General features: G+C 49.9%; 1 protein-coding gene across 2 annotated transcripts in view; it reads right to left on the reverse strand.

The window, feature by feature from the left end:
* Positions 1 to 2,315: 2,315 nt before the first annotated feature.
* Tpst2 (tyrosylprotein sulfotransferase 2) overlaps positions 2,316 to 15,488 on the reverse strand; it is a 33,743-nt gene continuing 20,570 nt past the window's right edge. For both annotated transcript variants that reach the window (XM_041646219.1, XM_041646222.1), the window contains exons 2-6: positions 9,947 to 10,858; positions 8,739 to 8,937; positions 5,696 to 5,746; positions 4,272 to 4,320; positions 2,316 to 2,756 (exon numbers count right to left, since the gene is read on the reverse strand). In XM_041646219.1, the coding sequence (XP_041502153.1) occupies positions 4,279 to 4,320; positions 5,696 to 5,746; positions 8,739 to 8,937; positions 9,947 to 10,827 (1,173 nt within the window). In that variant the 5' untranslated portion in view covers positions 10,828 to 10,858 and the 3' untranslated portion in view covers positions 2,316 to 2,756; positions 4,272 to 4,278. The remainder of the gene's footprint in view (positions 2,757 to 4,271; positions 4,321 to 5,695; positions 5,747 to 8,738; positions 8,938 to 9,946; positions 10,859 to 15,488) is intronic.

Here is a 15,488-nt window from a genome sequence, read left to right on the forward strand (position 1 = left end):
TGGTGCAGAGGTACCTTTGAGACTGGATGAGCAGAGCTCTCAGAATGGCTGAGAGGGCGTTTCCAGAAACAGCGAGCTAAAGGGAAAAGACTGGCCCTGCATGTGTGCAGCACCATCCTGTAAGCTTGGGGCTCAGACACAAGGGGAAGAGAAAGGGAAGGCCAGCTGAGCCCTGGCATGCCCCTCTCTCTGCTTCACTGCCCACTGTAACCTGAATGTCTGTCACATGCGTCCTGTTGTGATGGAAACTAAGGGCAACATAGACCCTCCCTAGCTAATGTCAGGTCTCACAGCAACACAAAAGTCGCCTGCTTCCAAAATCTATACCCCATGGCCTCCCTAAGCCTCACAGCTTATCCCAAGAAGCCAGGCAAGGTGTGGACAAACAGCCCTTGTGAAGCTGCTCTTGGCCAGCTAGTTATAGAGCGTCTAGGGATCACACTGCACAGTAAACTCAGCAGGCCAGAGCTAAAAATTGGGCCCTTGGCACCTCCAGAGTGATGTGGGATTCCTCTCTGTATGCTGTGAATACCACTGGTTAATAAAGAAAACTGTCTTGAGCTAGTGAAAGGGTAGAACAGAGCTAGGCATGGGAAAACTAAACTGAATGCTGAAAGAAAGGAGGCGGAGTCAGGGAGAAGCTATGTAGCCCCACCAGTGACAGATGCTGGAAACTTTACCCAGTTAGCCACAGCCATCGGCAATACACAGATTACTAGAAATAGGTTAAATTAAGATATAAGTATTAGCCAATAAGAAGCAGTGCTAATGGGCCAAGCAGTGTTTTAAATAATATAGTTTCTGTGTGATTACTTCGGGTCTGAGCTGTTGGGCGGCCGGGAAACAAACAAGCAGCCCCTCCTTACAACAAATTGGCACCAATATGGTTGACTAAATCCACATAAAACCTGAGAAAACATAAAAAGGAATCCTAGACACAAAAGAACAGAGTTAAGCATGGCTTTGGTAGTAGCGTTTTCTTGGGTGGGCTCTGTTTGCTAGAAGTTTCTTTAAGAGAGGTTTTCCTGATTATGTGGTTTTGAAATGCTGACTTTCTGGGCTATGCTGCCAGTGCAAACCCTCTCTTTCTTGAGAGGTCTGGCTATGGAGCATTTAAATGGGGTTTGTGAGCAACATGCTACAACTCGCTTAATAGCATTATAAACTGCCTGTGTGCCTAAAAATGGGCAATGTAGGGCTCTCAGAGGCAGCAAACAGCTCCGCCATGCTGGACTGGGCAGGGCAAGCAGGCATGGCCATATTTGATCTAGCAATGCTGCAGCTTAAGCTTTTAAGATGTGCTCCTGGACAATAAAGAACTATAGATATACAATAGGACAGATTCAGACATAAAAGACCTTTAAATGGGTCACAGTATTGGATAAATGTGCGTAGGCTTGGGAGAGGAAAAAGAATATAGACAGTTATAAAAAGAAGTAATTGGTATTTTTAAAAAAGCTAGTCTTTAAAGAGACAGTACAGACAGTCATAGATTAGAAGAGTAAAAAAATAATAAGCCACATAAAAATGGAATATACATAGAGTCTGGACTATGTATATTATTGTGTTTTCTTTGAATTTTTTGACTGTGAAGGAGTTAAGTAACCAACATATATACTTTAAAGATATCCTGACTTCAGAATTTGAGTCTAAGTATATGTTGCTTTGAAAAAAAGGTTCTTTTTTTTGTTTCCACAGAGGATGAGAACCTGTGGATTGCTTCCAGACAAACATGGTTTGATGGACCAAGACCACCTGAAAAGTCACCTTGAACAACCCTCAAAAAACTACTTCACCCAACAAAGCAGGAAGAAACAGCTTGGAAATATATAGTTTCTATGTGATTATTTCGGGTATGAGCTGCTGGGCGGCTGGGAAACAAACAAGCAGCCCCTCCTTACAACACCAGAGAGATTGCCTCCAAGGCACTGACACATGCTCCCTGAGAGAAGTGGTCTGCAGTAAAATCTGGGTATGGAGGGAGGCTTAGAGCACACCCTCAAGGGCACTGGTGGATAAGATCCATGTTTGCTTGTTTCACCTCCAACAACAGCCTGGGTCTAAGAGCTGAGCTGAATGCTCTATCTGTTGCCATATAGCCTCGTGCGAGAATTACTCAAGTGACCACAAACTTTACTAGGAGGAACCCCCCACACTGATCTTTCTGGACTCCGCTTTTCCTTTCTTCTTCCTGTGGGATAGTGGGAGCTCAGCGGTGCCCTTAGCAGCACAGTTATGTCTTCCAGTGTCACCTGTCACTTCTTGTGAGGGCAGAAAAGAACCCTATTCACTCTGTGTGAAGTAAGGCACAGATAGCAGCCTGTTTACTTTATTCAAATAAACTCTTCTCTCTGTGAAACTGAACAGCACTAAAGGATGGAGGGAGCCCATATATTAAACTCTTAAATAGATCCTCTGAGTTCAGAGTCCGAGTCAAGGAGAGGAATGGGTCATGGGTCATGGGTCTTGTCCCAGAAAATGAGGCCACCAAAGGAGCCACTCATCAGGGAAGATAGCAAATTCAATTCTTTAAAAAAAGTTCTCAAGGAGAAAAAAATAGAAAATTCCTAAGTTTCTGAAGCTGAAGTAGTCTCCTCCTCAATGTCTACCCTGAAGCATCCAAAGGCAGAGGTTCTACGTTTGTTTCCACTGAGATGAACGCTTGGCCTCCGCAGACCATGGCATGACTGAGGGGAAGCAATGTGCTCAGTTTAGTCCAACTTCTGTGTGCACACAACATCTGAGCCCTGCAGAGACTGAGAAAGGGGAGGTGGCATCAGCACGGGGCAATGTTATTTATTTTGTTTTCTACCCCACCCCTCCATTTTTGAGACAGGATCTCACTACACAACACTGGCTGTACTGGAACTTGATATATATAGGCCAGGCTAGCACAGAACTCACAGAGATCCAGCCACCTCTGCTCCTTGAGTGAAGGTATTAAAGGTGTATGCCACTTATTTTATTGTTAGTATGTCTGCACACATGGGGTGCAGGTACCCACAGAGGCCAAAGGAGGCTACTTGTCTCTGTCCATTCTTAGGAGTACACAGGTTTTATAGATATACATTCCAGATGGCTGGGGAGAATCTAAATGTAAAACTGGCTCTTGAGTTCTCATCTACATATTAACCTGGTCTCTGAATTACAAAGAATAAATGAGGCCAGGCCTGGTGGCATTGATCTGTCTTTCCAGCTACTCAGGATACTGAGGCAGGAGGTCACATGCTGAAGGTCTATCGAGGCTACAGTGAATCCAAGACCACCCTGAACAGCTTAATGAGATCCTATCTCAAAAAGTAAAAGAGACAGGTCCATGGTAGAGCACCTGCCTGCACGTGCCACAACTGGAGAGGTTCAATACATGAAGCTCTGGCTTCAACAGTGCACCCCACCCACAGCCAAAAAAATTATCTGTTAAATACAATGAGTTTCAGAGGAAAGACAGGTATCAGTCCCTATTTCAAGCCAATCCATACTGGGTTGGCTGGCAGGCCCTGTATGTGGCATCTCATTTAAACGGTCAGTTAGGATTGAGCCGGCTTTGGAAATGGGCTGGTCTAGGATTCTAACAGATCTGCAGAAGATGAAGGCAGCAGAGGCAGATGGCGAGCACTCTTCTCTTCCAGGTTCTCTTTGTAATGAATCCTTCCACACAGTTGCTGTGAGAATCCAGACTGCCAGAGATCGGACGGTCCCCAACTTAAAATCCCCGGGAAAGAGTTAAGGCTGCAAATAGCACCGGAGGAAGTCAGCTGCTGGTGTGTGATACAGACGGCCATGGGGTTTTCTGTACAGCGGGGAGCTGAGTGTCCTTTGTGTGCTATGCACAAAGCATCAACTGGCTAACACCTTGGGGCACTCTTGGAAGAGCCCCACAATGAGAACACTGGTCGCTGTGAGCCAAGGCTGAGGCTGTTACAGAGGCGGTTTGACAGACGCCACCTTCCTCTTTCTCTCTCTCCCCACCAGAACCCACCCCCCACAAACACACACAGGACACATGAGGGGTTCACTGTGCTCAGGACAGGATCTCCAAGGTGACAGGGGCATTGTGTGTTGTACCCATGGGCTTAGGATCGCTGCCTCCACGATCCTTCCTGCGCCTCACAGACTAAGCCTCCATTCTATAAATAGCTCCCTAGCCAGTCACCATGGAAACGAGATGGGGCGGGATCTGTCCACCTTAGTGGACACATCTGAGAAAAGGCTGAAAGGATGGGCACTTTAGCCACGGCTGGGAGCCTCAGTGAGGCAGCAGGAGAGCTCACCTGGACATCACGAACTTCCCAGGTGTGGGGAGGTGCTGTTCTGGTTCACCTGGAGGGACACAGGCGGATGAACGGGTCAAGGCCAAGTGGTGGATGAGGGGGGTTCTTTTTCCTTTTGGAGACCCAGTCCGAGCCCACTGACTGAAGACTCTGGAGCCACCAGGAACCGCCCCCCCCCAGGACACATGAGGGGTTCACTGTGCTTAGGACAGGAGCATCATGTGTTGTATCCATCTGCTCCACCCTCCCAGGCTTCAACCCCATTGCTGGTCCAGCCCTTAAAGCTGTAATCTACGAGAACAAGTTCCTTCTCCCCACACAGGACATTTCGTAAGATGCTGCGAAATCAAGAACCCATGGAAGAGAGTAGTTGAGCCAACTTGGGTAGGCATATCAGTATACATAATATGGTCATCCAAAAGGGTCACGACCTCACCCAGCAGACATGGAGATCCCGTGGCAGCAGGTGTGCCATGGAAGCACAATCAGCACAAAATGTACACACAGGCTACAAAGGGAAGAGCAGAACACCGCTGTCCCCAACTCACACACCCAGAGTTTGACCATTAAAACGGTGACCGCCATAGGGTGGCCCACACTGAGAGACTGTCTCAGAACACAAGGTAGAAAGGCAGGGGATGTGTGCATGTATGTGTGCACACAAAGACAGGCTCGCATGCACATGCATGAAGGAAGACAGACTGAGGAAGATGCCTGATACTCACATGTGGCCTCCCTAAGAACATGTAAACATGTATAAACATGCACCACCTCACTTACAAAAGTAAATACATGTACAAAGTCACCCATCTCAGGACCATCTCATCATTTGAAAGATAGTATTTTAGCCTCCAGGGGAGCACAATGGTGTCAGACTACAAGCCATGCTGTCAGAAGGCACAAGCTGTACTAACCCTGACACTGCATGAACTGTCCTCAGAGACAGCACAGGGATGGTGGGCCCAGCTGTTGGAATGCATGGGGAAGTGTGGCTCATGGCCACTTAGTCACATGCCCCATGATCCTGTAACTCGTATCTTCAGATACAGAAGAAAAGTATGTATGGGGATGTGCTTAACAACTGTCACCTTAGGATGGGGTTTAAGTTAGAGAATTAAAGTCCTCACAGAGTCCCCAGTCATCTTTCAGTCAGAGAACAAGGGGTGGAACAGCTGAAAAAAGTACTGCTGAGATTGGCCTCGGCTAGAGGAGTCACTTAAAGACGCTGCCCCCCCCCACCACTCAGCACTAGTCAGGTTTATGATGAGTGTCATCCACCCACCCACCCATCCATCTATCATCCACCCATCCATCTATGCATCCATCCATCCATCCATGGCAAAGTGCAGCAGCTATGGACCAACTCTTAGGTGGGGTCTAGTCAGAAAAACAGAAAGCAGAACTCCTGCTCTGGGCTTTCTAACCTGAAAATATCCTTTCAGATTGGCTGGCGTTTTATAGTCTCCTTTCAAGACCTAGGAAAGAAGATAAGTGTCATTGTGGGAGAAATGGACAGAGTAAAATCCAGACCATCACTGACATGTCTATTCAAATACCCATCCACCTACCCATCCTCTGTTCCCCCAGTTCTCCACCCGCCCACCTATCACTTTCACACTTCTTCCCCACTCCCCTCTCATCTATGTACCCCAGCAATCCACCAATTGCACACTTCTCCCCTACTCCCCTCTCATCTATGTACCCCTCAATCCACCATTTACATACTTCTCCCCCACTCCCCTCTCATCTATGTACCCCATCAATCCACCATTTACACACTTCTCCCCTACTCCCCTCTCATCTATGTACCCCATCAATCCACCATTTACACAATCACTCCATTTATCCATCACAGATCCAGTCTGTACATCATCCATCCATCCATCTTCCCTCAGCAACATTTACTGAGCGCCTCTTATTCTACCTCCATGGGACAACGTAAACCAGGTGACTGGAGTTCTTGTTCCCCTGCACTATATTCCTGACAGGGTACAGATGATATACAGATAACAGGACACACAAACTGTCACAGGCATGTGAAGCCATGAGACATGCCAGGAAGGTGGTGAAGCAAAGGCATGGTTAGGAGTGACCAGAAGTTTCTGCAACCATGTAAGCATGAAGGTGAGGTCCAGATAGGTGAAACCAGCCAGGTCAAATAGGGAAGAAAAAGTCCTCCGGCAGAGGGTAAGACCAAGGACTTGAGGGTGTGACCCTCACAGTGTCACCTGCTGCTGTCGACAGGAGTCAAATGGGACCCCGCTGTGCAACTTTACCCATCAACGCAGATATCTTTTATTCAACCTGGTATGCAAAGCCCTTGAGCAAATCAACATGAACGCTATATAAAAGTGACTAATGAGAAACCTGGTATGTTTTCTTGGGCCAAAGCCTTCCAAGCCACTGTACATTTCCATACACAGTCTCAGTCTCATGTCTCAGCACTGAGGTACCGAGGCCCAGAGCCCAGGACAGGGAGACTGCCCACAGCACTCATGCACCCATGTCTGCCCTTCAGCTCCCACGTGGCTTTTCCTCAGGGGTATCCTTTTGTAGCACACGCTGAACACCATGGAGATCAAACCAGAGCTCGTGCCTTGCAAGACCAGAAATCCAAGGATGGAACTGGAATGTCTCTGATTCTCTGGGAGAAAATTAGGCACTGTTTTATTAAAAAAAAAAAAAAGTTTGAAGAATTGATCCAGCATCAGCACTCACTAGAATTCCTGTTTCATATGCTAGAGTCTGGCCTTTCCCTGGGAGCTTTGGACCCACGGCTGTACTTCCCTGCGGCACACACACACCACAGTAAAATAAAAGGGAAAGAATGGAACCCCAGTGTGCCTTCCTGTCACTGCTGTGGCCCTTCTGGACGCCCAGAGCTGGACTTCTGTCACCATGAGGGCTGTTTTTAAATCTAGACCACCATCATCACTTAGGACGGGAACCCAGAGCTGCATGTATGCTTGGAGAGGCTCCACCACTATGCCATGCCGTCTCTTTCTATTTTAATTAACTCATTAATTTTGCTTTTTCCAGACAGGGTTTCTTTGTGTACAGTTCTGGCTGTCCTGGAACTCACTTTGTAGACCAGGCTGGCCTCGAACTCACAGAGATCCACCTGCCTCTCTGCCTCCTGAGTTCTGGGATTAAAGGTGTGCACCACTACCAGGGGCCTCTTTTTATTTTTAATTGACACAAACTAACTGCCCACATTCACACTCTGCAGCGCTGTCATTAGCTGTTCAATAAGGTCAGATGGAGCCTCTGTAAGGAATATAAAACATGGAAATGGAGTTTGAAGAATAACTTGTTTGTGAATAAGAATTAATTAATAATATTTATAATAAAAGCAGACGCCAACACAGCCTCACTGAGAATGCCTGGGCTGCTGCTGTGCAGGGGTGCTTGCCGGGTCTGCGTCTCTATAAGGGCTGAAACATTACGGCTGGGATGTGGCTCAGTGGTAGGGCACTTGCTGGGCATTTGAGTCCTGGGATCATCCCCAGCACTGCTCACACAGAAGATGAAACATGAATGGGAATCAAAGAGGCAACAAAGATTTCTTTGGGCTAACTGGGAATTGTAATGCATGCCTGGAGTTGTAGCTATTTGGGAGGCTAAGGCAAGAGGATGGTTTGAACCCAGAAACTGGACAACATAGCAAGACCATGTCTCAAAAAACCAAGGAAATGTGGTTGTGATGTGGCACTTCTTTGTAATTCCATCAGCTCAGGAGACAGGCATGGTAAGACCATAGGTCCAAGGCTGCCTGCACTACACAGGAAGACACGCTCCATAAATGAACACAGTTGTTCTCAGGAGCGTGGGAGTGATGCTGTGAGAAACACATGTGGGCGTACACTGCCATGCAGTACAGCCTGGACGTGCAATATAGTCTCTGCACACCTCGAATACATAACTGTGCCCTGAGCCTCCACATGATTGGAAGCCAGTGGGTGGCACATTGTGTTTGGATGTCCCAGCAGCTAAGTGACCAACAGCAATGTGCCAACTTCATTATCCTCCCATCGTACATCAGAACTGTAACCACAAGGGCACCTGTGTGAACGCTCAGCTATGAACCCAAAGCGTTCAAGAAGATGGATGACGCCAAGTAGACTTGACCATGAGCTACTGAGCTGCTCTTATAAAATGACTGTCAAAGCCATTTCCTTTAAGTATCTTTGGCATGGCAAACAGTAATTTCAACAGCTTCTAGCTCTGGTGTGTGGGATTAAAATGTTAGGGTCCATTCTTTCTTTATAGATGTTTTCTCTTAAGACGTGAAGGGCTCTGCACACATGGAAAGAGACCAGGGAGACAGGAAGGAAAGGTAAGTAAGTCCTGAGATAAACAGACCTGCTGGGCGAGGTGACAGGGAGAGGACACCTGTTGACCCGGAGACTGGATAACACATCCTGCTAAAGCCTACGCTCACATACCTGTGTGTGCACATGAACTCACCCGGTGTGTGTTATTGATGACAATCGGGTCAGGGTTCCCATAGTTGGGGGGGTTCGCATATGGGTCATAGCCAAGCCGAGCCAGCATGGGCGCAATCTGGGCCATATCCCTCACCACGTCTCCAGGGATGTGGCCGGTCCACTTGGAGAGTGCTTCCAAGTTCACGGGTTTGATGACCTGGTCCGTGGACCGCTCAATCCTGGGGAGAGAGGACAGTCTCGTCAGGTGAGGGGACACTCCCTGCTCTGTGGTGATGGGGGCAGCAGGAAGGCTGGGGAGTCCTAGCCCCTGGACAGCTGTGCCCCACCAGCTGTGCGAGTGCAGCCAGGGTGCTGTGCCTCATGGAAGCCACTCACACCAGGAAGCACAGCCGTGTGCTAGCAATGCTTCCTTCACTGTATGTGCTTGCGTCTGTGTGCACATGTGCATGTCTATTCATTTGTGTAGTACATGTGGGAGCCAGATGTTGATGTCCTCGATCACTTCTCCCCTAACCTCGATGTGCTGGCTGGGCTGGCAGTCAACCTCCAGGACCTGCCTTCTGTCCCTCCTGACTCCTGAGTCCCTGGCAACCATGTGTGGCTTGTATGTGGGTGCTGGGGAAGCTGAGCTCAGCCACCATGCTTTCACAGCAAGCATTTTATACCTACTGGCTCTCTCTTTCATTATTTTCCAATTTACTCACTCATTTTTATTATGTGTACATGTGGGGCACCGCCATGATGTATGCGTGGAGGTCAGAGGTCAACCTTGTGGAGTCTCTTCCCTTTCTACCTTTAAGTAGGTTCTGGGAGTCAAACTCAGTTTCTGGGCTTGCACAGCAAGCCCCTTCACTTACTGAGCCATCTTGCTGGCCCAGTCTGCGTTTCCTTATAAATAACTGGTGATATCTAAGACTGACATGAGCAATGTGTTCCTGAAGAAGACGTCAATACTGATGTGCAGGCTAGAAGTCCCTGGGGACACCCAGGTGTCTGGGCCTTCGGTCTTGAGTGCCTGCTTTCCTCATGTTGTCTGTGCTTTTCCATACCACAAGGCTTCTGGTGCAAAACTGCCTTCAGTCACCCAGTTCCCACACCTTTCCCCATTACACAGAAAGATGCTGAAGCTCAGAGAGGCACAGACACTTGCCTAAAATAGCACAGCTCAAGAAGGGCAGACTCGATCTGCCGCTTGGAGCCTGGGAGGAGCTGTGGGGCCCCACTCACTTGGACAAGGAGACGCCCCCGGGCTTGCCAATGAGGTCCTCATGGTGCAGGACTGTGTCACTCCAGGTGATGCCCAGGAAGTCTAGGATGCGCTTGAGTGAGCGCCGGGGGTGCAGCACCAACTGCTCATAGTACACAGGCAGGCACTTGTCTCTGCCCACCTCCATGCACTGTGCATACATCACCTCGATGGCCTTGTTCCACTTTGTAAGACAGTCTCGGTAGCTGCTGAGGTCAAAGCCTGCGATGGTGACCTTGCGAGTGATCATGGAGTGCACGGAGGCCCGGCCATCGCGCACCATTAGCAGAAATTTGGAGTTGGGGAACAGGCGTGCCAAGTAGACAGAGGACTTGAGCGTGAAGGGGTCCTTGTTACACAGCACACGGGCTGGCTCGCCATGCTTGGCAATCACCTCCAGGATGAAGGCCTGCATAGCGGCATCCAGCACCTCGTCTGTCACACCTGCTTCGTCCAGTCGCAGCTTCTCCCGGCCAGACTTTGACCAGGCCTGCCGCATGGCCAGCACACGAGGGATGATGCGCGTCTCTTCCCCACAGCGCACCTCAGGGTGCGCGTCCAGCATGGCACGCATGAGGGTGGTGCCACTGCGAGGTACGCCACCCACAAAGATGAGTGGCATGGCCTTGCCATAGCGGTACTCCACCTGGTTGGCATCAAGCATCACCAGTTCCTCCTGCTCTGGCCGCATCCTTCTTGAGCTCCGCATGCCCTCGAGCACTGCCCGGCACTCTAACACTTGCTGCCCAAGCTGCAGGGCCAGCACCAGGGCCAGTGCACAGCCAGCAGCCAGCAACACCTTACGCACCGACAGGCGCATGCCCAGCCAAGGGCGCAGGCCCAGGCAGGGGGCCCGCCTCATCGACGGGTCAGCAGGTCCACCTGGTGTGCATCTGTGGAAAGAAGGAGAGTGTCAGCAGGCCCACCAGGACACAAGGTAGATGCTGGGGTGACATGCGCAGTGACAAGCAGTTGACAGCACCTCCTGTCTTGGACTATCAAAGCCCGGAGAGCCTCCCGTCCTGGACTTTCACAGCCCGGAGAGCCTCAGGTGATGGCCTGACTCAGTCCTCCACCACCACGGCTCCAGTGCCCTGGTCAGTCAGCTGGAGTTTCCATCAGTATTTCAGATGGCTGACTGACAACGAAGGATGGTAGTGCTGGTTATTATCAAAAGGCTGGAAACACCAGCACAAGCCTGTATGTCAGCTACTTGGGGGGCTGATACAGGAGGATTCCAAGTTCAAGCCTGCCTGTATCAAACAGAAAGTAGGGTTAGTGCAGGGAACTATGGAGCTGGCCTGGCCTCACTGCCTTGAGAAGCAGGCGTCCTAGGGTTTCTCGAAGAGCCCATGGCTCCTGGGGCACAGCGTGCTTTTCAGTTGCTGAGACTGAGGTGATTCCCCAGGCAGTGGAGTGTTCAGGCTGCCTTGTGTTTCTCTGTATGTTCCCTTAGAAGTCAAGGAAGCAGAGAAGCTTGACAGGACAATTGGTCTTAGACATCAATTTGTGTACCCTGTGTCGTTTACATCACTGTATCCTGGCACTTGCCACTGTATTCTGTTTCTGACAGAAGTGTAAGAAGTCTGATTGCTCTCAATAAAATTGTCACAGGCTCAATCTTGCTGTGGCCCCTCCAACCCAAGCCTGGTTTAATATCTCGCCGGCCATATCAGGTAACCTTGGTAACTGGTTGGGATGGAGGGTCTGCCTGGCATGCACAGAACCCTGGGTTTGACCCCCCACCCAGGACCACATAAACCAGGTACGGTGGCTAATGCTTGTGACACCTGACAGTGGGAGGTGAAAGAAAAAACATCAGGTTGAAGCCAGCCTGAGACACAGGAGATCCTGTCTTGAAAAAAACAAAAAACTGACCCACAGGTCTGCTTGATCCTGCAGCGTGCACAGGGGAATTGTGTCCTCAGTTCCCTGAACAGTTAATAATGATGGAATGAGTGTCTGAATGACCAAGGCCTCATACAGAGGAGGAAATGAAAGTTAAGAGAGATGCCCAGTTACCCAACGAGGAAGCAGCTAAGCCAGGGTCCTGACTAGCCTGCCCTGTACTGCATCGCAGGGAACAGTCTCCTTCAACACTGTCCTTCCCTTTACCTGCATTTGGGACATGCTCACCAAATTGGCACTAAAGTCTATGCACTAAGCCCAAGACTGGGAAGATGGGAGACAGGCAGTCAAGACAGCAGTCTCCACTGCACAGGCCCTGGTGAAGAAGTGGGATATGCATGCTTACAGGGGATATGCATGCTGTGATAATAAGCTAGTTGTTGCTCCAGGGACCCAGAGTAAAGGTAAAGGAAGCGGCTAAGAGCCGCTGGGAAGGGAACGCTTGGAGCAGGAATGGTAATGCATCTCCCTTCTCCAGACCTTATTGACCAGAGAATAAGAATCCAGCAATGCTTTTATCAGACAGAGGCTTCCTATGGAAAGCAGAGCCAGCTCCTCTCAGCCCCTACCCAGATCACCATCAGTACTCAGGCTCCACAGCTGGAGGCCAGCAAACAGTGGGCAGATGCTCTACCATCTCAGTCCACTTCGCCCATTCTCTGCCTTGCCCTCAGTGTCTCTAAGCCTGTGTTCCTTGCCTGCCCCTTGAGCCTCTTGCTGGAATCAGTTGGGTGGTTCCAGATTTACCCAGTTCTATCACTTTCAACTCAGTTAGCACTGTGGGTTCACACTGGGAGGTGACAGGTCCTCAGAAAGGCAGCCTATTATCAAGCTGAGGTCTGAGCAGCAGGGAGAACTGGCGGGCAGCAGGCAGGAAAGAGTATTCCTGGAAGCAGGACTAGCCACTGAGAAGGGACAGGGAGAGAACCCCAGGTGACGAGGCCGCAAGTGGTTCAGCACACACAGGAGGGTCTGGGGAGGTGAGCAGAAATGTGACACTGGATTTTAAACAAAAGGCTTGACAAAAATCATCAAAGGACCGGGCTCAGGGTGGGTCAGCCCACCCACAGGGGCACAGCAAGTGAAAATGAACTCAGTTGAGGAAACAGCCTCAAGCTTCAAGTTCTCACGTCTGCCACAGTCAAACTGGGGACTGCCCACTGCAAGGCTGAGAAGTGCCTGCTAAGACAGATCAACCTTGCCCAGGGCCAGCAACCTGAGCATCAGAATCACAGCAAGGGCCTCTCACTAGAAAAACAGCTCACTCACTCTTGCCAATGCCAGAGATGCTCCCTGCTTCAATTCTGGATCCACAATGAGAAAACTGATCCCGAGACACTTTTAGGGGACAGAGCAGGCTGGCTAGGACATAAAGTCTACCTGGTGGACCTGAGATCCAAACTCTGCCTCTTCCAATGACTATCGTGCCGAGGAAGTCACCAACCACACCTAAGCTGGAGTTAGAACCACTGCCCTTTAGGGGTGAAAAGGTAGAGGGGGATGCTTTAACTGTGGGATGCTTGCAGAATGGGGCAGTACAGTATTCATGTGTGTGCACATGCATGTGTGCACCTGTGATTGGTGACTGACATAGCAACCCTGGAGGAAAAGGAACATAGGACAGCAAAAGGTTATTGTGCGGCCAGTCCGTGTTCTCAGAATCCACCCTGCCTGCATTTTGCTTTTATAATTCTAGCATGCTCAGAGATGCATAGCAAGAACTACAGGCCTGACCCAGGACAAGACAATGCTTGTGCAGAAGAAAACAAGCACCTGTTCTTAGGCAGGTGGGATGAGTCAGAGGGCAGCTCTGAGGAGTCACTGCTGTCCTAGCAGTGACAGCAGCAGGCAGGAGTTCTACAGAACTGGGTTCAAATCCCACCCTTGCAACTTGCTGGCTCACAACATAGACAAGAGACTTTCCTCTCCAGTCAAGGGGAGCAACGGTAATTATTCCCAACAACATGAACATTGGATGGTGCCCGTAGGAGGCACTCAGTACCACTGCCCAGGGTGGCCTATAACCCACAATGCACCTGCACTTTCCTGAGTGCTGGCATTCCCGGTGTGTACCAGGCTTGGCTGTTCCTACATCTTAACTAGTCAGCTGGGCAGAAAACTCACCCAGCTGATGCTGGCAGGGAATAAATGAAGCACTTATGCTAAGGGCTTGTCAGGACAGTGGAGTCTCTGGGCAAACTCACCTCCCCTGGGCACCCTCATTTCCAAGCACCAGTCCTCGAGCCTGCTCAGCAGGGCTTTCTGTTCCCACAGTCCTGTAGAGCAGTGGAGATGCTGTGTCAGGAGTGGGCTGAGGCACAGGGGCTTTTAGGCTCCCGGAGGCACCAGACCTTTGGGGGGAAACTGCAGACCTTTGCTGCCAGTGGGGAGTCACCTGGCCCTCTAGGACAGCAGTGCTCAACCTGTGGTCGCAATCCCTTTGGCATACCTCCACCTCCAAAAATACTGACATTATGATTTATAAAAGTAGCAAAATTATAAATAGCGACAAAAACAATTTTAGAGTTGGGGGTCACTGTAGCATCGGGAAGGCTGAGAACCACCGCTCTAGGGTGTCCCTGTAAGCCTCTTCCACCCTCTCAATCCTGAATGTCAGAAAAGTAAACAACACAACAGCATGCCTGCCAGGGAATGCTGGGAGTGATTCACCAGGCTCTAAGGGCAAAGGCTCATCTCCACCTGGAGGGAAAACTGCCTGTTTTAGCATGTGTGGGCTTCTTGCCGGCTTTTCCTAGACAGTAGTGTAGAACAACTGTTCACACTGCACTTACACTGCACCAGGGGTGTAAATCAACTTGAGGTGTAGCAGGCAGGAGTGGGCTGGCAAGAGGGCTCAGCAGGTAAGGGCGCTGCACAAGCTTGGTGACTTGAGTTCAGTCCCCAGCCCCACAGAAATGCGGACAGAACTGACCCTACAGAGTTCTCTGACCTGCAGGCTTACACCACGGCATTCATCCTCCCTATCACAATGCAATGATAAAAGAAAATAATGAGTGAATTGAGGATGTGCGTGAATATTGGGGCCTTTCATGTCGGTTGGAGCACAGGCAATGGGGAGCATGTGTGTGCTTTGTCAAGGTCGGGGGAAGGAAAAGAAGGGAAAGCACAATACAAGAACAGCAGCCAGTACACCACAAACCCTGAAACAGCAGCCACAAGAGCAGTCATAAACTGTCAGCCTCTATTCTAGAACTTTCTACTCTGTGCTGAGCTGGGCTCTACCATACAACATTGACTCAGAGGACAGTGAGAGGCAGGGTTGGGGTCTACAGCTCTCTTCTTACAGGAGGGTCACTAGTCAACACTAAACCAGGGGCTATCCATGTCCTGCCTGTCAGCCCCATGCTTGCACAGCAGGCCCTGCCTTCTACAGACCTAGATTTGTGAGGATGCAGGTCAAGTATAACTGTGCTCAGGGCAGAAACGCTAATAAGGCAAACTAACTGCCACCCAAAGCAGCAGCTGAAAAAGACTGAAACACTCGGATGTCCCCTGTAGAGTCCTGGTTGTTGGGGGACATGTTCTCCTAAAACACACCTCTGGTGCTGTTGCTCACTGTCGTCCTGTGATGAGGGCATCAGAGGATTATTAGGT

The sequence above is a fragment of the Microtus oregoni genome, unplaced genomic scaffold (genome assembly GCF_018167655.1).
Source record: "Microtus oregoni isolate MIOR12 unplaced genomic scaffold, Mior012 000003F_ref0000135, whole genome shotgun sequence".
Lineage (NCBI taxonomy): Eukaryota > Metazoa > Chordata > Mammalia > Rodentia > Cricetidae > Microtus > Microtus oregoni.